The sequence below is a fragment of the Trachurus trachurus genome, assembly GCF_905171665.1.
Source record: "Trachurus trachurus genome assembly, chromosome: 19".
Lineage (NCBI taxonomy): Eukaryota > Metazoa > Chordata > Actinopteri > Carangiformes > Carangidae > Trachurus > Trachurus trachurus.
Window position 1 is genome coordinate 22,295,604 of NC_139913.1, and position 22,701 is coordinate 22,318,304.

Sequence of the window (22,701 nt, forward strand, 5' to 3'; positions counted from 1 at the left end):
GCTGTCCCGCAGGAATAATTTTAGACTTGACTTTTCTCTTATCTTCTCTGTTCTCGTAGCACTTAACATTCCTTTGATATCCTCCTCTTGTACGACAATAATGCCAGCTCTCCTGAGGCATGTGTGGTGGCCTGCTGCTGAGTATCAGCTCTCACTTTTCCTCTGAGTGCTGCTTCTCCCCCTGTCTAGATTTTTGATATTATTCACAGTGAGAAATGTTCTCGCTCCTCTCACCTTAAAGCCCTGCACACCTGCCCCTCCTGCCCTCCCCTCTCTCCCGGCCCCCCTCCTCCCTCCTTACTGGCGGATTTTGTTGAGCACCATCTTTCTCGCGTGCTGCCTCCGAGTCAAGTGCATTAGTGCATATTTCAGTTTCTATCTTGAGAATGTTTGAGGAGGAACTCCAGAAGACGCTGACTCAGTGCAGGAGAAAACCTAAATAAGAGCCTACCATCTGGGAAAACGCTTTTGCCTGATTGCGGAAACCTTTAAAGTCTAGACACTGTAATCATATAAGACAATGGGATCATGTCTGACATTTAAATGCTACCTTAGATATATATTTTATGTGTAAAAAAAAGTTTATTAGAATATTTTTTTGTTTAGTTTGTATTCTTTAACCTTTTCTGTGCTATTTGGCTTTGCTGTGATTTCATTTAAAAAATGCTAATTTTCTGGACATGTTCAATTATGATCTATTGCAGCTTTAGTATTGATTATTTGCTACAAGCTCTGTTTAAGGATTACAAGTGAAACAAATATTTCCGGCCTCTGTGCTCAGCTGTTCATACTCTGAATGCTTGGGCCTTTATAAAAGATGATAATTCAAGACTGGCATCCAAATCTTTAATTGTCATAAAGCAAAATGCATAGAGCCAAGAAATGAAATTCAAATAATGCAAAGGGGCAAAGCAGGAGAATGAGAGAACAGCTGTTTTTTTGTAAATTCCTAAGTCACAAACCCACACTCGGCTAAAGACAGAGAGGCTGTCAGGGGCAGAGCCGGGTGAGAGGGAGGGACGGCGAGGAAGAAGAAGATGGTGGGGGTAGAGATAGAAAGGGGCTCACAGAGAGTGCACTGTTAGAAGACAGTGAAGCGGGCTGAGTGTTAACAGCCCGCGTAGGTAGATCACTGCACAGACACTGCTGCTGCTGCTGCTGCTGCAAGTCCGAGTGTGAGAGTGAAACAGTGAGAAACAGAGAGGGAGATTCACACGTATGAGCAGGGAAGCAGAGTGAAACAGGAGAGAGTTGTGACCGTTTGGGCAACAGGAGCTGGAGGTTGCCTAGAAGAGGGCAGCCAAGCCTGAGGAGATGCTGTGAGGAAACGTGCCAAGTGATGGAGCTTGAAGCAGCCAGCAGGCGGATACAATTAGCCAGGTAAAACAATATGGCATCTTTATTATGATTTATGTTGAATGAAATTGATTGAGCAATTAAAAATTGAACAGTAAACACTTGCTTGAGCTAGATATTTGAGTGTATTTCAGGATAACTTTATCAATTCTGTATATTCAATCATTTAATAACTTTACAGTCGTTTCCCATTAACTGAACAGACTGTTACTGTTGCTCATGGTAAACAGGATGGGGAAGGAGTGCAGCTGATGTGATGCATTATCTGTGGCTGAGATATAACAGGCCCACTGGGAGACTTTTTCTCAGCTTTGCCAAGCTGTCATCTCTCAGCTGTATTTAACCTGCCACTTTATTGTCTTTTAAACCTAAATGTAATGACCACAGCTGTATGAAATACTGTATTCTGCACATACAGCAACTCCATGTCATTAGGAAATCTCCTCAGGAAGGCATGCATGTAGTTGAGGCAGTGGCTTGTTAAATGTAAGGTTGAATGTGTTGCCACAATTTAGTTGACATTAAAAGGCATGAGACTGTAGGAGATATGCAAATGTTTTTGTTGACGGAGAGGGAGGGTGTTTCTGGTGCCGATGTATTCAACATGCTCTGTGTCCAACTTCACATGATGCTCCAGAGTCTTTGGGTGCTACAAAGCGCACTCTGTGTGGTACACAAACCCACTATTTGTCCTCCAGTCCTTCCCTCTTTAGCATTTCAAGTCTTCTCCTCCCAGACCCCCGCTGATTAAGAAGGAGATTCTCCAAATATTTCACGACACCCACATAACCCCCCAGCGGCTATGAGGTTGTTAGTCCTTGCTCTCATCTCTGACAAAGACTTAATTGTCTTCCCTGATTTACTCCGTGTCTCGCTTGTAGTGAACTGTTGTTGATACTGACATAGATTGCTGAAGCTCCACCACGTCAAACCACCGGGTCACCCACGAGTGCTTGTGGAGGCTCCATGTGAGACGGTTCTCATGAATTTTTATCATCAAGTTCATCTCTATTGTTGTTTCATGAAGGTCAACAGCAGTGCTGCAGTTTAGATAAGCTGTGAAATCACGCCGTGCTGAGGAAAATGCAGCAGGTGCAACTTATAGAAGCTGCTGAGGATCAGTTTTATAATCTAAACCAGAAAACATCACATATAACAGATATCCAAGCAGAAATATAAAGTTGTTGCTGAGTGGTAGACATTTTGGTAAGATTATAGTTTTTAAAATTCTTATACTGTAGTTCATAAATGAAGTGCCAAATGGATACATGGCTGTACGTTGAAATATCTCATATCTTTTCTTTTCTTTTTTTCAACATGGACATAAATTCATAAGAAAGAGCTTATAGGAAGTTAAAGTTGCATGGCACTATTAGTGGTTATTTTGACTTAAAGGGACAACGAGGAGTTTTGGAAAAGCGAAGTGTTTTCACACTACATTTATGAGCCTCCGCGCACCGTAAAATTCTTTGACCGGCGCAAGACAGACTCATGTTTTCATTCATCAATAATTAAAGTCAGAGGTTTGAAGACGATCACATACCGTCGTAGTTCCGACCATAAACGGCGATTCAGCGGCGTTATTCTCATGACTCGCCACGAAACCGAAAGTAAGGAAACGCTGGTCGGCTCGACCAGCATTTCCACCACCACTAATAATAACAAAATAACGATAGAGACAAAATGATATATTTATCGAAAATGGGCCCATTAACAAGTGTGGGTAGCGTAGATTCATCCACATTAACGTGAGACTTTTTTATAACCAAATAGAAACTCCTCGTTGTCCCTTTAAAATGATCATTAAAATAAATAAAAACAGGGAATTTAAAAAGATGGACACAATCTAATTTCTTCACACTATAGAAAATGGTATAGCAACAAATTTAAAACAAAAATAGATGAGTATAAAGTCAGTTTAACAAATAGAAACACATGTGGGGTGTAATTATATAACAGATTTTATGTTGCAATGAATTAACACCAAAATGGATAAAACATCGGAAAAAGGTAAATTCAGGTGTAAGAAACAACCATGTGACCTGAGGCAATTATGCTGATGAATCCTTATTAAGAGACAGCATGACTTTACAGAAACACAGGCCTGTGACACAGTGAGCCCCACACCCCACCCACCCCTCCTACACATTTGTCCTCAACATGCCACTTTACTTCCCGGCACCACACTCTTTTATTTTGGTTTCTGTCCTAAGCAGTCTACGCTGCAGTTCTGCAGTTTGGGACACATTCCAAATCTCGTCTGTCATACCAGCCTGTCCCAACGCTGCCAGATTGGTTTTCACACTGTCCCAGGCCCCTCCCTGCTACCACGGCGACGCAGCTGTCACCTGTCAGTTTCATGGTGGGGATGCACACCGGCCTGTTATGGCTCAGAATAGACCGGTGGGAGAGTTTCGCTGGAAATGGGAGAGCACAACACCGAGTCTCTGAGAGAATGAACAGTTGACAAGGAAAAAAATCTCAACTATACAAGAATGTGGCATATGTGAGCCTGAAAATGATGGGACCGGGTGCTGCTCATGGGAGTGACTGACTGTTTCCACACAGAGAGAATCTGGTTCAGTTTGTATTGGTAAGGCCTCATCAACCCCTCTCTGCTGGTTCATTCAAATATGTAGGCCAACTATACAGGGAGTTGTTGCTGAGTAATTGTGTGTGTGTGTTGACATTTTGTGTTTTTCAGATTTACCATCTGATTTGAAAAGAATAAGCAGTATTTGGATTTCTTGTGCACTTTTATCTGTTTATACCACAAGTAATTACAACTTATTTTCACAAAGATATCATAAAGACACCTGTATAGAAACAGCACTGATTCACAGTAGGCTTTTGTTTGTCTGTGTTAGTCCTATTGTTTTTATTAAAACAACTCATCTTCTCCTAAGTGTTATCTAATGTGTTTCAGCTGTTGTTAATGAATATTCTTTTTTCCCTGCAGAATGGATGACCAGGACAGAGTAAGCCAAGCTTCCAGTGTGGCCACTATCTCCTATTTTCCTGTCAGACAGGTTCGTTTTTCAGCTTTCACGGCTTCCATGGCGTTATAAGAATGTGTGGAAGGATTTATGTGACACTGTTCCTTTAAAAAATAATGTTATTCCCTCTTTTGATGAACAGGAATGTGATGGGAAGGTGCAAAACTTTGGGAAAAGATGCCAGGCTGCCAGGAGAGACCCCAACTGTGCTGTGGTGATTAGAGGATGGCTTAACAAAAAAGTAATTTCCCAAACATCTAACGACAAACAACCAGCTCATTTTGTACCTTGATCATTGTTTTTTTAAGAGTATGTGACTGAGCTCCTATAATGAATCGTCCCTCTGCAGGATAGCTCTGGTTTGAAGCTATGGAAGAGAAGATGGTTTGTTCTCTCCAACTACTGTCTGTTTTACTACAAAGGTAAGGAGCACAGTACTTTATGTGGAATGAACTCTTTTATATGTGCCCTAGCTGGATGAACAACAAGGCATCTCTTCTTTTGTTCTCCTCTCTCCTGCCCTCCATCAGACAGCAGAGAAGAATCTGTGCTCGGCAGCATCCCACTCCCAAGCTACAAAATCCTCTTCTGCACACCACGGGAATGCAAGAACAGAAAGTTCACCTTCAAGGTATCATCATTTAGTTTAACTCTTATATCAGCCTTGTGGGTATACACAATGTGAAATATTGTTAACAGGAAATGTGTTTTACAAATTATATGGATATTATTATTTAACTAAATGAATTTGATTTGGTGCTTAATCTTAAATCCATAAAGTTCTTGTGTAATGATAAGCACATCTTTACTTATGAGCCTGGGGTACGAGCAGAACCAGCACTGTCCTTCCTTTTAGAAAGTCTAGAAGTCAGATTCTGTCTATTCCTCCATAATTTATACTCTTCACAGGTCACAAAAATCAAATTAATATTATCACGAGAATCCACAGCAGCCAAACAGTCAATTATTTATCTCTCCCACACCTCCCATTCTGTTTTCTATTTCCTGTGTTTATTTTCATTAGCTTTCTGGCTACAAACCTCCCTACAGTATGAATATCAGAAAAACTATTTTTCCCTGGAATGAGGCTATGTGAGGTTTTTCTCCCTGTTTTCCTCTGTTGGAGCCAGTAAAAAAATATCCAGGGCTTTTAAACTAAAATGGTAGAGGCCTAAGGTCCATAAAGAATAGAGGAGTGTATCAAAAACAATCTAAAAACTAGCATGTTTGAGTTGATGTAGGTAAGGTTGTGTTGTCTCATCTCATGAATGCATTTTGGCCTTACAGTCCCACTGTTGTGAGCTTATTACATTAGCTATGCAAATGTATGCAAATGTGGTTTCAAACGGGAAGGATTTAAATTTGGTTTCAGTATTGTGACCACTTTTAACCTGACTGAAAAATATTATTTAAACATGATTCTTCTGTTTTTCTATTGTGCATTTACAAATAAATTGATTGATTGATTCTTCATTATGGGAGAAGTAAGAGTTTAAACTTGTGGATGATTTGTGTAAAACTAGGTGGTGCACCAGGGAATGCGCTCTTACTTCTTCAGCGCTGACACTCAGGAGGATATGTTGGGTTGGGTCCGAGCTCTCAGCCAGTCTGCTGCCATGGAGCCAGACAGCTCCATGAACAGGTACAGCTCTGTTTCCTGCGGATATGAGGTGTTATGCAATGAAACGATTACACTGTGCTCTGAGACTGAGCCAATTTTTTTTTTTCCTCCTTTTTTTGTTACATCTTTTCAGGCGTTGCTCAAGTTATCAGGATTTCACACAGATAGGTGGCAGCACTGAATCAGTGGATTTCCCTAAATCTCCTTCTGATGGAGAGGGGCCTTCCCAAAAACACAGGCATGTCAGCAGGACTGTGAGCGAACCGAGTCATTTGACCGGTGGGAGGATGGGAACGTCGCACTCGGAGCAGAGGGGGAGGCGGAGAGTGCGTCAGAGGAACAGCAGGTTGTCAAGTTGTTTCAGTGTGTGTAGGGCACATACAGTAGTTAAAGGGATAGTTCACCCAAAATTCAAATTTCACTCATTATTTACTCGCCCTCATGTCGACTAAGAGCTGTGAGAATTTTCAGAGTCCTCTGTGCCTTCTCTGAGTTACGGGGGGGTCCGTGCAGCAGTATTTGTCCATATAATGGTTGTGAATGGATACCAACTTTCTTTGTCCAAAAAGACACACCAAAAAACATCCAAATACCTCCATACTGCTCGTCTGTAATGTCCCTCTTGTATTGAAGCCCCAACATGAGAAATTGTTCCGAAAAAAATTAAATAAGTCTATATTTTAAGCTTGTTTGTAGCGGAAGCTCCCAGTGCTCCCTGCTCTTCCTGTGTCAGTGCAAATCTCGCGTGATTTGCACTGACCGGCGGAACAATTTCTCATGTCGGAGCTTCAATACAAGAGGGACATTACAGAGGAGCAGTATGGAGGTATTTGGATGTTTTTTGGTGTGTCTTTTTGGATAACTCAGAGAAGGCACGGAGGACTCTGAAAATTCTCACAGCTCTTAGTCGACATGAGGGTGAGTAGATAATGAGTGAAATTTGAATTTTGGGTGAACTATCCCTTTAAATCCCAGTGGTTCATGTAAAGGCCACATGTTTAGCATTTTGTTTGTCTTCACAGCCCTTCAAACAGTGCACCCAGCCCCCCTGAATTCAGCAGGAGACGAGCCTATGGTCCAAATCAAGAGGAGGATTCTTTTCCAGGCCAAATCACCCCACCCACCCAGACAGAAGCTCTGGGAACAGGTTCTTTGACCTCCAGAGGTCAGCTGGGGTCCAGACCTCATACACCAGTGGGAAGGGTTGACATTCGACCTCACGATGACCCGCTCATGGTCCCACAGACCCTCTACTATGCACCTGCTTCACCTAGCCTGGAGTTCAAATCCCCTCCAAACACTCCAGTGTCAGAAAGGTGGCAGAACCTCAGCAAGGTCAGGACAAAGATTATTAGAGATTTTATATTATTTTTCAGACAGTAATAGGGTGTTTTGAGTGCAAGGAAATTAGAAGTACAACTCTACTTTCTAGCCATTTTCACACACGTGAAACTTTTAAGTCCAAAAAATATTTACTTTCATGTTTTTCTTGTTTATACTGAACAGAAAAGCAGATACTACACTATCCAAATTTTGATTCAAAATGTTAATTTCACTCAAATTAAGCATTGTCACACAAATAATAAGTAATTTAAAAGTAGATATTGCTTTGGTTTGTGTTATCTTGTAATTGCTTTAAAGGGGCATTCATACATACAATTCTGGTCACTCATCATCCTGTGAAAACAGTTCTTTAACTATCGCTTCATAAAATGTGAAGTTTCAGCTCCTGTCACTCTAGTTGCATTGCTAAATCACTGGAGTGTATAATTTTTGTTTCACGAAACCTCTCCTGTCACTCAAACCTTATCTCTTTGTTTGCAGCCCACAGCTACATATGGTTCAGTTCATCACATGCCAGGTGGAAGAAGACCTTTAGGAAAGGTAGTATGATACTATAATCAACAATAGATTTAGGGAAAAACCTCCAGACAAATGTGCAGAACATCACATTTATTGATTACACCTCCATTCTGATTTAGTTAGTTACTAAAATAGATTATTGATGGAAGTATTTTAGTCTTGAACGGCTTTTCTTACTTGGTGTTATCTACGTGCTCTTTTCCTTTAGAGCTACTCTGCAGGGGCTCATGCAGACTTACTGCCCCCTCTGCCCCCCTCATCGAGAGCCGCACATGCTCCCCACCCACCACACCACCACCACCACCATCACCACCATCACCGCAGCCATTTATCTGTTTGTGTGCTACCGCCAGCTCTGGTACAGCCCGCTCTACTGTGCTGTGTGCTCTTATGGTGTGCTGTGTTGGGAAGAAAAAAAACTGTCAGTGATGTCTTGGTGTTTTATATTTGTGTTGTGTCGCCTTAAAAGCTGTTTTTTTTATGTCTGTTGGCTTTTAACAAAAGGACTTTAACATTATTAGCTGTTGTGTGTATGTCACTAACTTGTTTTATGTTCATGTCACTGTTGTATATTGTCACAAATATTTGTAGCCTACTGTCTTTTTTTTATATGTTGCTAACAAATCATATATAACTGTGTATGCTCATTATTATAATTATTAATTCATTCATTGTGGTGTTATATCTGAAGCTATTAAATCAGTGTATCTGTATGTTTGGTGTGTATTACAATGATATATCTTACATAGTAATACTATTGCATGAATGTGGTGTTTTCTAAATAACAAGTGCATCCATATGTAAGTAAATCTTTTGATCTTTTTTTCCAACACATGGCTGAGAGGGCTGAAGCTTGTGCTGTGCTCTTTTGAAAGACAAGCTCAGTTGTAACATTCAAGCATTAACAGTCAAGCATTCAAGCATTAACCTGCACACAACGCCATAAATAACTGTGGTGGTCGCAAAGAGATTTAAAAAATATATATATTTCATGAAAACACATATTTCTTAGTTTTATACTCACAAGAACAAAAAGGAACACCAAATACTATAATACAAGTGCTATTTAATAAAAGTGACCTTAATGCATTCTAGGCCTCAAAGCCTGACTCCAGGGAAACCCCACAAATCAGACCTCTTGAAAGTGATGCAGATGTGAGTATTCACAATTTTTCCATGTGGCTATTTATAACAGTCACCAGACTGTGATTCAGTCATTTATCATCCTATTAGATGTTTCTCTTTGAGTAGACACAAGTTATGTTTTCTCTACAGGCCGTGTTGACAAGGTTGTGTGGGTGTGACAAGCTGCTGCAGTCACTGTCTATAGAGCTGGCCCAGCTGCAAATGGATAAGGTACTTGAGTATTTTTTGAACACTTACAGTCACACTGAACCCATGAAAACTAAATCTCATTCATAATTAAGTACTATGTCCATTCTACAGTAGTTAATATTGTGAATATATTTTCAAACTGAGACTGAGACACTAGTGTCCTTTTACAGGATAGTGTCCAGTGTGCGTTGGAGGTGTCCAGACTGCAGCTGGAGGAGTGGCAGATCCAGGGGCCCCGAGCCCAGGAAGAGGCACTGACCCAGAAGGCTTTGCTCCAGGAGGATCTGGTCACAATCCGAGCCAGAATGTGTGACATATCACTGGTGTGTAAAAACCCCCGGTGGCAGTGAACCCAAAAGAGACACGCAGTGGCGCTGCATAAATCCCCCTAATTTAGTAGCATACATGTAATCTAGTCTAATCTAATCTAACCTAATCCGATCTAATATAATCCAGCCTTGTTGATGAGGGATTATTTATTGTTTATACATCTGTCTCTTTATTTTTATTCAGGAAATGGAGAGGGTGTGGAGTCAATATGAGAGAATGGAGAGTGAACTGTCTGTTATTCGCTCACACCTTCAGCACATCTGTAATTTTGGAATACCACAGGTACTTCAAACAGAAAGTATACTTTTTTATAACAATACAAGTTAAAGTATCTATACAGTACTGTATGTATATCAGTCTCGACATTAAAATCATGTGTTTCTTTCTTATCAGGAGCAGTCTCAGGCTCAAAGAGAGCTGTGGATGATGGAGGACATACTCGCTGGACTGAAGGTCAACAGGGATCATTTCCGCTTCTTGCTGGGACTACAGAGACACCACAGTAAGAATCAGCTTCTCCTGCTGTTATGTTTAGTCTGGGGCTCATGGAGACATTTAGCCTACACTGCACATGCTCCAAGAGTTATGCCAGTTTGCAAAATGCTAATTTTAATCCAGTGTATTGGTGGTGTAATCATTTTAATTCATTTCCAAACCCGCTGAAATACAGTGATATGTTTTAATGTATATTTCTGTGTTAAATTGAGAGGATAGTTCAATAACTAAAAATGCTGTAGATATAGTACATAGTGAGTTGAGTATTCTATTAAACTATATAGGCATATTATACAGTACAACATATCACTTGTACTATAACTATTGTCCATGAATATTTCATGTATACAACCTATAGCATATGGGTGGATTGCTCTAGAATTCCTGGACGGGTGAACAGATGCAGTAAAGTGAATTAATGAAAGCTACACCAGGTAGCCAGTGCAAGAATACAGCCAACCTATCAGCCTAATGCACAAGGCTTCATTACCAAAGAGCCTCTCAGTTATCAAGTTGTTTTTTTAATCTTTTATCTAAAAAAAGAAGAGGAATGGAGGGATAATTTGAAACTTCAGAGTAAAAAAGAAATATCAAAAACTCCAATCTTATGCCAATAACCTATTTAAACCAAAGGACTGAACAGTATATATCTCTGTTTTGTTTTTTAAGCCTTTAAAAAAAAATCAATTACTCCTTGCTGCCATTTGGGGTCGCCAGTGTGCATAGCAGCCTGATTCATCCTGATTATGCATATGAAACCTGACAATAGATGAACAGTGTCAACACTGTGACCTTTTCTGTTCCTCTCAGTGTACCAGCCCCCGGCCCCACATCCTGGATCCCCCGGCTCTCCCACGGAGCGGCTGCAGAGCGGACTGCCAATGGTAACGACTCCTGTCCGTTATGTCTTTGTCAGCGACCCCTGACATTTGTTGTCTTCGTACAAACAAACGTGGAATTGTTGTTCACTCAAGGCAAAGATTAAATCAGTGTGCTGGCATTTGCTGACTAGATCTGTGGTTTCTCCAGAGGTTTTCTAACACTGGGCCAGTTTCTTTGGAGTTCCTTCGAGATCAGTAGATCATGAATGTTGCTGTCATGTGTAATGAATCTACATAGATGGTATAGATACAATTTTTATCTCCAGTCGTTGCACATTTTTTATTCAATTCCTATGATGCCAACAGGATGTGGAACAAGAGCCACCAGCCCGTCCAGCTTTACCCCAGGAGCTCCTGGAAAGCCAACAGGACCGGTACCATGGCTATACAGAGTCACCATATGAGGTATAGGAAATATTGATCCTTGCTTGGCATTATTTTTGTCAAATATGATTTGCTTTGAACATGTTTTTGAGTTTTTCTGTGTTTGTTTTCAGGGAATCTACAGTCAGGCTGTAGATCCTGCTCACAGAAGAGGAAACAGCCAGCCTGACCTCCTTAATGTGAAAGCACCAAGAGACGCATCTGGTTGGCACAGATACACTCATTTTAAATAGAGTACATGAAAAGAGTTATTTTAACACAATGGCCAGTAGATTGATATTTTTCTGACTAATCTCGTATCAAACAGCTTTAATAGGTGTTTTAGACAAAAGGCTAAATCGTTTTGTTGTTCCCCAGTGGCTTTGTTTGTCCTCCACCCTCGTATTTCCTGTTTCTCTTTCTTCCTGTCACCATCTCCTCCCACCCATCCTCTCGTCCTCTTTATATCCTTCTCATCCTCTTTCCTGTATTTTCATTCCATCTTTAGAATCTCACTCTGGTTCAAAATGGATCCCACCAGACACAACCAACCAATCAACTAAGGTTTGATTCTTTATAATTTCCTGTCTCCCGGTTAACCATATGTGGCATGCATGCTATGTGATCCAAAATCCTCCAAATATAGAAGCAGTCAAAGCTGATTTTTTTTTTCCCTTCCTCATTGCAATCACAGCCAAATTCCAATTCTTTGATTCTCTCATTTTCCTTGCAATTAGGGCATGTTGCAGTGCTTGTTCTAGGCGAGAGGGGGAGCCAGAGGTTCATGACTCCTCACAGTAGCTCAGTCTTCTCACTTCTGCCACCCAACCCCCCTTCCTCACATGCTCACATACATGTGAACATACAGATGCAAGCAGCCATACACGTAGCCATGCATACACATACATCTCTGCATAGACAGATGCAAACACTGCCCTGATAATAATCTACAGTATGTGTTTCTTAGTGGCATTTTTGAAATGCAAATTACACATTGTGTGTCTTGTTTTACCTTTGCTATGTCAATTTTGCTGAGGTCCAGAGCTGATAAATGACTCATTATGTTTTCTAGAAGATGAAGATGAGTGAAGAAGAGCAGGTCGAGAGGATGAAGAGAAATCAAGAGAGGTTGAGTAACAGGAAGAAACCTCCCATGCCCACTCAAGGCATCCTGAGTTCAGACAGAGAGGAGGTTAGAGAAATAACTGAGCAGTGTAACTGAATAAATTATTATATTATATTATATTATATTATATTATATTATATTATATTATATTATATTATATTATATTATATTATATTATATTATATTATATACCAACAAACCTACACTTGTTCTACTTACATAATTACTATCTTGGTCTTTCCTCAGGCGCCCTTTCCTTTAAGGGTGACACGTGTGGTTACAGCTGTACTGCCGACCTCTCTTGTGGCCCGGCGGGTTTCTGTCGAGGATCCCCCGGCTGAGCTTGACACTCCACTGCCTGAGCAGATCCCACCTGAGATGCAGCAGAGACTGACTGAGCAGAGTAAAAAAATGTTGAATAAGCCACCCAGGCATCTGCTGCTGGAGAGCCCTGATCAAAACCAGTCTTTGGGAGAAATGCAGCAGGATCAGCCAGTTAAAAGGACGAGCAGACAGCAGCATCTGGGTGCACTGAGGGCTTCCAGGAAAGAGTCACGGCAAGATGTGAGCAGAGCCGAGGCTCCAGAGACTTCAAGGAGTGAAGCTCGAGACCATGCAGGTTTAGGAAATGGAAGAGAGAGCTCAGACACCAGGGGAAGACTAAATGAAGTGAGATTAAATAACAATAAATTCAAAAGCATCATATAAACATTTCTCATAAAATAAAAAAACATGAAACGTCAAGCTCACAAACTAATGTTAAAAGGTCTGTTTTAGCCTGTGTTCATGACCCACAGAAAAACAACAGGGTTTACTCTCATTGCGTCAGTAATAATGTTAATATCCTCACATCATGTTCTGTTAATCATTGGTCTTCAAAAATGAGTTATTGCGATGATTTATCCCTTAAGGTAGGTTCATTGTGTAGTATTGGTTCTAATGTGGGACTGCTTTAGCAGGCAGAGGAACGACCCACTGCCCTCCTGACCCCTGACATGGACGCTGACCCCTGTCTGACCCCGGAACAGAGAGAGGCCAAACTCCGACGTGTGGAACGTATACGTGAGAGAGTCATGAGAAGGTGGGATATGTAGTCTTTTATTTCTAAATGTGTGTTTACGTGCTTTAGGTGGATTTCACATATCTATCTATCTATCTATCTATCTATCTATCTATCTATCTATCTATCTATCTATCTATCTATCTATCTATCTATCTATCTATCTATCTATCTATCTATCTATCTATCTATCTATCTATCTATCTATCAGCGCAGTCAGAGAGAGTGTCTCTATGCACAATCCACATCCCATCGGGGGGGAGGGGCAGGACCGTCACCAGGAGCCCCCTGACAGAGCTAGAAAACAAAGGAGGAAATTAGGTACGTATGGTATTCCCCAACACAAAATCAATAAGTTAAAGATTGGAACTGAGATCAAGTTGCTAAACTGAGAGCACAGGTTCATTGATTTCAGTTGCATTTGCATAATCAGTGTATTTCTTCCAGGTAGCTTTTACAAGCCATTAGCTACTACAGTGAAATACCAAAGGAATTCTGTATCAGTAGAGTGCATGCTGCCAACTACTTATGCACTAACTTACTGGTAAATTATTCTTCTACTTTCAGAACTTGAAATCCAACCATCTTATGTTGGCTATGGGGATAATGCCCGAAGTCCAGCAGAACATGAGCTTTCAAGTGGAACATCTCAAGATGAAGATGAAAGAGGCGCAAATGTGAAGCAATTTAAAAGTCAGGTCAATTTTGGGGACAAAATACAACGCAAAGATCACAGTGGAAGAGCAGGGGTTGCCAAACCTAAAATCAGACGTCCAGCCTCACCATATCATGTTACATCCATGACTGTCTACCAAAAAGATGGGGGCAAGGGATTTGTAAGTTGCAAGATTGCAGAGGAGAAAAATCTTGAAGAACCTTCTCTTGATGATAGCGAAAGTAGTTCTTCATCCTCTGACCTGAGAGCCAAGTGGTTCCTCTCCACCAACCAGTGGCAAGGATTCATACCGCTGCAGATCCCTGGCCTAGACTCAATGGGCAGTGAGGAGAGACATCAGACCGACATAGAGCAACCACCAGCATGCACTGATGACGTGACTGATTCTGGTGAAATGTCATCCACAGTGTGCGAAAGCTTGGAAAAAATGAAAGAGAACCATTCACTCTTTTATAAAATTGCATGCGACATCAGTATCTCAGACACAGAGATTACAAAGAACGATGGGAATAATGCCCAGCCACCATGCAGGCCAGAAGAGGAGGAAGGATCTCTGATGGCTGAAGCTGTACCGGTCAACACAACCGGCAATGTTGGGGGATCTCCTCATGAGGACAGCAAGGATCCAGATGTTGATGAAAAGGGGCTCTCAACTGATGATAAACTCCAAGATTCAACAGTGGAAACAGAGAACCAAGCAGCGTTAAATACCTCAGTCAGTCCAGCAAAAGAGACACATGTTTATGAAGAGATCCAGAAGAAAGAATGTGAAGAAACCTCAATGCAAGAGAGCCGGTCAGAAGTCCAAGAAGCTGACAATCAAGCTCCTGTTGAGGATGTTGGTTCTGACCAGGGCCTGGGTGAACGTGCAAAAACGAGTGAAGAACAAGAAAGTTGGGCAAAGGAGTCCCAAGATAAGAAGGTGGACCAAGAGAGATCAGAGGAGCTGAAGAAATCTAGAAGTTATAGCGAGGAGAACAAGGAGACGGTGAAGGAACGAGGCGGCAACAACTCCATCACTCCATCCAGCGGTGGACGAATGGTTCGGAGTGCCTCTTTTGGGAAGGCAAGAGTAACAGTGTTAAGGACAAGTTTCTAAGAGCAAGAACAGTGACAGCTTAAAGAGCTTAATGAATGAACTTGGGAAGGACAAGAACAAAGTTAAGTGACTTCTAGTGAAGGAAAATACCTCAGGAAGAGGGTTTAGAGTGGCTGAAGGAAACTGGGCTGAACTGTGAGTTCAGACAGTGAAATGGGAACATACAATATCGAATATGGATGTAACGTTTTGGTAAACTTGAACAATTACTCATAATATGTGGTTTTAAATGAACGCAAATAAAACAAAAAAAGTCTTAAGAAAATAAAATCTATGTATGCAAAAATAGTGTTGTTTAGCTGTTGGTATAAACACCAAATATCTTGTGTATAGTTTCAGTCAAATACGTGCCAAGAATTCCAGGTTAACTCTTTCATTCCTCTCCAGATGTACACCTAACATGACAGAAAATGTAGATAGTGGCTGCTTGTGGACGGCAACATAACCCTGTTTTTATCCCTGTAACAAAATGTGTTTTGTATCTCAAATATCCTGATTAATAAACCTGCTGTGCGCTACAGTGAGACGCCAACTCCTGCTTAATATGTGCACAATACACACGTATTGTTTTGCTCTCATTTCATGCATCATTTTTTTTCACCTCAATGAAGGTCCCCTGGGTGCTCGGGTGCTGCTCTCGGAGGAGACCTGATGCAGAATTACACTGAGCCACTGAAAATGCCTTTGTCACTTTAAATCCTTGCCGTGTCTCAGTCGATGACATCATTGTCTGAGAACACATTACATCACCCCTTTCCAGGCTCTCTCTCTTAAAGACAGCACCACCTTATGTTTACTGAGCTATACACACACACATGCACACTTGCAGAGAGATCTGCTCATCTGTTTACAAGTGTGATATCAGTATCAACATGCATATTAATAACAGCCTTTATGAAATCAGCTTTTTTGTGTGTGTGGGCTGATGAACTCATATTGTATAGATGCTAATTACATTATGGGCTGCATCCAAAGATATGGCAATTTCCATAGATGTGTTAAAAGTTGGCAACTGAACACAATAACGCTCATTTTTAAACATATTCATGCCATCATTGAAAAACAGTGACAACCTTTCTGTTCCACTTCACACGGTAAGTGCACTCCTGCATTGACTGTGAATAAGAGATGATTTTTAAATACAGTATTAACACATTAAACATTCTGTATTTATGTAGCAGAATGGAGGCAAGGTGACCCTGTAACTATGTGAACTGTGATTTATGAGGGCTGCTTCCTTAAAATGAATGCATATAAAGGTGGATTACTGGTGTAGTTATATAAGTATAGCTAATAGTTTTAGCCCCAAATATTGGATGTCATATTCAGTTCTCACAGGAGTTTTTTTTTTTCTACTGGTCTGAAGTTGGGCCTGCAGAGCATCACCCCACACATCTTCTGCCAGAATGAGCTGCAGATATAACTCTGGTTTATTATTTACAAATTCATTTGTATGCATGTTGTTTATCAGACTTAATTAGCCCTTTTTCAAATTAAAGATTTTGGACTCAGGCTGCAGCTAAAAGGGCAATATGGGGTTGTTAGGAGTACAATTTCTGTGCATTTAGTTTGCACCTGTCTGTGATATACATACACACTGTATAATTAATCAGGTGTTTGATTGGCCTGTGAGTGCGCGTGAGTGCGTGGCGCGCGCGTAAATCACAGAGATGCGGAGAATGCTGAGAGAATGTTTCTTTAAGACCGATTACCTTCCAATCCGACAGAGGGGGAGTCTGTGGTAAGGTGGCGTATCGTCTCTCTCCGCGTCCCCCCACCCCCCCAATCCCCCTGCTTGCCGTTTACATGTGGAAAAGAGAGGCAGAAAGAAATAACACACACTGTCAGCTTTGCTCTGGTTTCGGATGAGGGGCACGGGCACGGACACCGAGGCGCGATCATCGCGGAGATGGACCTAAGGGATATTTAACATCTAACATGGACACTACAGGCTCCCCGCGATGACTGTGGTAAGGATGCAACTTCACACCGCCCCATCATCGCGCAACCCAGATTTTTCCATTGAACGGCAGAGAAAACCATATTCGTCGGAAGGCGTAGAAGGAGGAAACATGCATGCACAAATGTAACGATAAATGCATGCGTGTGCGTGCGTGCATGCGCGCGTGATAACAAGTGGGCTACCTAACATTGTGTTGTCAAGGATTGAGGGAGGGGGTGGTGTTGTGTGTGTATGTGTGTGTGTGTGCGCGCGTGTGTGTGTGTGTGTGTTTGCGTGTGTGTGTGTGGGGAGAGAGAGCGAGAGGGAGGGGGGACTATTTGAATAGAAGCAAATAGGCTTATATTAGATAGTCTATGCAACTCGGAGCCTATGTCAGTGTCAGGCATTGACAGGTGTGTTGGCAGCACACGGCACGATTTATTTAGGGCGCGCTTGCTCGCTCATACAGTTAGGCTAGGTGAGGTGATAGCCACTTGAGAGAGAGAAAGAGAGGGAGAGATCATAAAATGCTACTGTATATTGGCCTACTATGTGTTGCTTGTAATTAATCATGGCTGTAACTAAGCCCTTTGCCTTTGGGAGCTTTGTAGCCAAACCTCCCAGTTCGTCTCACTGCTCACTGTTACTGGGCCTGTATGGAGTTGCTTACAATTCTATAATGTCTGGAGGAGGCAGGCCCATTACTGAAAATGTGAGATGTGCATTTTTTTTTTTTTTTGGGCCATCCTCCTGACGTGATGCTTTCACAGCCTCAGTCGAGCAGGATCTCTAAGAGAACAGGCATGGATTCATCCCCCCACCCCCCTCTCTCTTTTTGCTTTAGTGCTCATTTTAACACTGGAAAGGCCATTCTAGCTACTAAGCCTTTTTTTTTTTTTTTTTTTTTTTAACTGGAAGAATGTAGATGTGCGCGTGCATGCTCGTGCATCTATCACGGACTGGTCCTTCCTCCCATATACGTCCACAAATGGAGGTATATAGCCACTAGACTGGTCGACCTGTCATCTGGAGAGCCTCGTCATTTCCCCATCAGCTCTAGCCCGGTATGAAGTGTGCGGATGCCAGTACAAACAGCAGAGCGTGTTCAGTCCGAATCCCGGTGCCTCCATCCCCTTTTACCCAGCTGCCGACAATCACTTATCGATTCCAATGATGCGTTTCTTGCCCAGGGGGTACCGTTTCATGGTATTAGGAGGAGGGGGGGAGGAAGAGGAGACGGAGGAGGAGGGGGAGGAAGAGGAAGAGGAAGAGGAGGAGGAGGTGTGGGAGAGAGAGAGAGAGGCGGGGGGGTCATTATTAGTCGCTATATGCTCTGCTTTTATTGAAATGCCAAGAATGCATCCGTCGTGCATGCAGTCTTTCGCTGAGGCGGTGATTTAACGCTTAACTGGATGTAAAACCTATCGCACAGACCCTTCTTTCTTTAGTTCTCATTGTCGGCGGCGGTGGGAGCCTGCAAACCCCTCTCCCCGCCCCAGTGTCTGGTAGAGGAGAGCTGTTTTTGCTGCTCCTTCTCTCTCTCTCTCTCTCTCTCTCTCTCTCTCTCTCTCTCTCTCTCTCTCTCTCTCTCTCTCTCTCTCTCACACACACACACACACACTCACACAAACAGCTATGATATTTTTCCTTTGCTCATTTTTTTTTTTGGACACAGGGAATATTTAGTAACATGATCCACCACCTAATTGTGGGGGCACATCCTAATTGGTCATATCTAGCAAGCAGATACTGTACAGAAAGTCTGTCCACTCCAGGGTACAAGCATGATTTATTGTGACCGTGTATATGATGATGATGATGATGATGATGATGGTGATGATGATGATGTGGGCAATCATAATAGGCACGCACCCACATGTGCACACAAATGCACAAACCTGATTGATTTCAGTGTGCTGATACTGTGGCATGAGCTCCACCATTACTTCATAATGTAGCAGTGCTACGGCTCTGCCTTATAGAAAAATCATATCATCGGCTCATTGTTTTCACGAGGCCTCGGTCGCCATGCAGTGCCCGCTGCTCTCACTTTAGTGGCAGCAAGAAGAGCAGTTTATTCAACACACAGCTGTAATGTTATGGCACGAGAAGTGGACGGTGCATCAGACATGGAGTGCTCGCTCTTGTTTTTTCTAGTTCTCTCTATCTCTCTCTTCTCTTCCACACACACTCACAAACACACAGGTCCTGAAGCCCAGTGACCTCACAGCTGACGCTTCAGTCAAAACTGCAGGCTGAACAGTTATGTTTTTCCCGCACTGAATCAGGACTCCAGCCATGAATCCTTTGTTTTTTCGAGCGCACACTCATCATAATGACACAGGAGGGATACACCATGAGCCTGTGCAGCGATTGCTACAATATATACAATAGTCCGCAGTAATTACATTACCCTGTTTTCTGTTGCTCCTGCTGTGCTAATGAAAAGCTGCTGGTAATGACAATGACTAATTCCAAGATTATTCCAAACTGAGCATTAGAAAGTTTTGCCTACAGGCCAGCCTACTCTTAAACAGGCATATGTAAAGGCCCAGTACAAAATCCAGTTGATTTCAGGAGGATCATTTGAGTAACAATCAGGAACTCAGGAACAAGTAAAGCAAACAGTAAATATCAGAGGTAGCTAGTTGGTGTTGTTTGATCCGAGATATTTAAAAAATAAAAAAAATAAAAAGATGCACAAAAGTGACACATTCAAGTCAACCACTCAGAGCAGTGGACACAAGGGAAATATCCACGACCACAAATATATTTTTGCCCCAGTAAAAGGCTATAGATCCTGATCAGCAGCTTTACTTTGTTTATTATAAATGCCTGTAGCAAGTGAATGCTTTCAAACTATTTGCATTTGAAAGGAAACAAAATGTATATCAATCTGATTCTGGAGAATCCAAAAAGTGATAATCACCTTTTAACCAAGGCCATGACCAGATGTATGTAACAAAGCTAAGCAAGCACACTGTTGCTCATGCAGGTGTGCGCCATGTGAGGCAAATTATCACTGAGTTTTATGTTCGCTTCTGACTTTTGATGAGGCTTTCACTTTTTCAGTGTGCATGGTGATTCACTTTACAACATGTATGCAGCCATCGGTGTGCCCTGAATCTGATTCCGTTTTAAACTCTCGAAGTAAGGACATGCAGTGAATGCCAGTTCAGTCTTGCATCAGTGATTATCCATCAGTGGAGCGGGAAAGGAAGTAAGCTGTTTTTTATTGGGACACATAGTGAGGATGCCAAGTGCTCTAGCCAGCTCACCAGCATGAGGAGCTAATGCAGGGCTGTATCAGGCCTCCAATTAAGAGCTGACAGTCCCTATCTCTTATATTAATAATAAAACCACTGGTAAAGACTTATTTTCATTGGAGCTGAAGCTGATGCTCACTTGCTTTGTGCTGAATAAGTTTGATGACAAAATGGATGATTTTGGTTGGACAAAGAAATTCTTTATCACACAGCCCAGTCTCACTGACATAAAGATGGCTGCATGGGGCACTAAATCAGTCCAAACCACTTAAAAGTATAAAGGCCAGTGCGAGCCCTTGAGTATTGTAGACTAGACAGTGAAGAATATGGGGGGACTGAACGCAGGACTCGAGGCACTATAATAATGTTGATTGCCTGGATTCTTATTTGTTTCGACCCACAGTTAGCAGGGGGAGACAGACGCCTTATAGAGGAAAGATACAAAAACACAGTCTAAATTAATCAGCAAGAACAAAACTGTGGAGAAGTGGAGCAATCTCTTGAAATCACAATTGCTTGCATTTATTTCATTACTGAGAATAAAGACAAATTATACTTTTTGAAATGACTGAGATCAGTATTTTAACAGTTTTATGAGTCCTAACCCAGATGATAGCACTCAGTGTCTTAAATCAGTAGATCAGCATTGTGGGAAATGTACTTTAAGGCTGCACTATAGTGGAAAAAACAACATTGTGATATATATTTTTTCTGCAATATATACAGTGTTGCATTATGTATAGGTACCAAACATTGTGTTTTTGGTCAATATCATCTCATTTGTAAAATACCACACAACTGACATTGTTTTCCTTTTTCTTTTTTTTTCTTTTTTACTTCCTCTTAGTTGTTTTATAGTTTCTTCTTCTTGTGATTGTGATTGGTGATTTGCTGTGTGTGCAGAGCCTGCATACCAATCATTAACCAGCTCACAAATTCAGTAGGAACTAAGTGAGAAGGCTGACATCAGAGAGTACTGTAGATTATTTTACATCTGATTTCTCTGATTAGTCCTAAAAAGTGAAAACAGTTCTCCTTTTGCATCAAACATCAATATAGTTGTAGCGTGACATGATCGTGTTCATTCGCTTTAAGGTTGTAGGGCAGGCTACTTCCTGCTCGTGCTCACATCACAAAGACAATGCTGGTATTATATATTGTGCAGCATTAAAGGGATAGTTCACCCTAGAATGATATTTCGCTCATTATCTACTCACCCTCATGTTGACTAAGGGCTGGAAGAATTATCAGAGTCCACCGTCCCTTCTCTTAGTTACAGGGGGTCTCGGCGTAGCAGTGAATTTCAATGCAACGGTTGCAAAGGGACACCGGAGCTCTTCGTAAAAAAACACACACAAAAAAACATCCAAATACCTCCATGATGCTCGTATGTAATGTCCGTCTTGTGCTGAAGCCCCAAATTGCGTAATTGTCCCGAAAAAAAATTAAATAAGTCTATATTTTAAGCTTGTTTGTAGCGGAAGCTTCTCGTCTTCTTCTTCTTCTCCTATTCCTGGTCCGTCCAAATATCGCGTGATTTGCGCCGGCGTCATTGCGGTTAATGCGAATCACGCGATATTTGGACGGACCAGGAATAGGAGAAGAAGAAGAAGACGAGAAGCTTCCGCTACAAACAAGCTTAAAATATAGACTTATTTAATTTTTTTTCGGGACAATTACGCAATTTGGGGCTTCAGCACAAGACGGACATTACATACGAGCATCATGGAGGTATTTGGATGTTTTTTTGTGTGTGTTTTTTTACGAAGAGCTCCGGTGTCCCTTTGCAACCGTTGCATTGAAATTCACTGCTACGCCGAGACCCCCTGTAACTAAGAGAAGGGACGGTGGACTCTGATAATTCTTCCAGCCCTTAGTCAACATGAGGGTGAGTAGATAATGAGCGAAATATCATTCTAGGGTGAACTATCCCTTTAATTTGCTTATATTTTTGCAGAGAATTTACCTGAGAAGTTTGCTACTACTCTCAATTGGTTAGCTTAGCATAGCATCGTTACTGGAAATAGTGAAACAGCTAACATGAATCTCTCCACACATCTTTCTAAACCTCAATAATGAGCAGGATTTAATTGTTTTATTTTTTTAATAGTGAAACTATACCACTGTAACTTACAGGATTTCGAACATTTTGTGTTTTGGAAGTTGAACCGTGATAATTTAATTCATGTCTCCTGAAGATCTTTCTCAGATTGCAGGGCCAGTGTGTGTGTGTGTGTGTGTGTGTGTGTGTGTGTGAGAGAGAGCTACTTTAACACATCTTTCTTTTCATTC

The 22,701-nt window shown here is 41.6% G+C and overlaps 1 protein-coding gene across 8 annotated transcripts; it reads left to right on the forward strand.

Annotated features, from left to right (window-relative positions):
• The first annotated feature begins 1,101 nt into the window (after positions 1–1,101).
• Positions 1,102–15,361, forward strand: plekha4 (pleckstrin homology domain containing A4). 8 transcript variants are annotated; one of them, XM_083994121.1, is made up of 24 exons: positions 1,102–1,380; positions 4,316–4,385; positions 4,495–4,593; positions 4,702–4,774; positions 4,883–4,983; positions 5,876–5,994; positions 6,107–6,319; positions 6,996–7,308; positions 7,798–7,857; positions 8,045–8,194; positions 8,932–8,991; positions 9,112–9,192; positions 9,342–9,494; positions 9,685–9,783; positions 9,895–10,003; positions 10,807–10,880; positions 11,184–11,282; positions 11,375–11,465; positions 11,749–11,804; positions 12,313–12,432; positions 12,613–13,035; positions 13,323–13,447; positions 13,638–13,747; positions 13,994–15,361. In XM_083994121.1, the coding sequence occupies exons 1-24, from the start codon at positions 1,340–1,342 to the stop codon at positions 15,199–15,201; spliced, it is 4,047 nt and encodes a 1,348-aa protein (XP_083850247.1). In that variant the 5' UTR covers positions 1,102–1,339; the 3' UTR covers positions 15,202–15,361. The 8 variants fall into 8 exon arrangements, with proteins under 8 accessions (XP_083850247.1, XP_083850248.1, XP_083850250.1 ...); XM_083994122.1 differs by having other exon boundaries at positions 13,326–13,447; XM_083994124.1 differs by having other exon boundaries at positions 12,613–12,930.
• Positions 15,362–22,701: the final 7,340 nt, after the last annotated feature.

What these genes read in the sequence shown, in the direction of transcription:
- plekha4 (XM_083994121.1), top strand. Translation starts at nt 1,340, where the DNA reads ATGGAGCTTGAAGCAGCCAGCAGGCGGATACAATTAGCCAG. An exon ending in GTGTGCTACCGCCAGCTCTG is followed by an intron (nt 8,195 to 8,931) that starts GTACAGCCCGCT and finishes AATGCATTCTAG; the next exon opens with GCCTCAAAGCCTGACTCCAG. An exon ending in CCAGGGGAAGACTAAATGAA is followed by an intron (nt 13,036 to 13,322) that starts GTGAGATTAAAT and finishes GGACTGCTTTAG; the next exon opens with CAGGCAGAGGAACGACCCAC.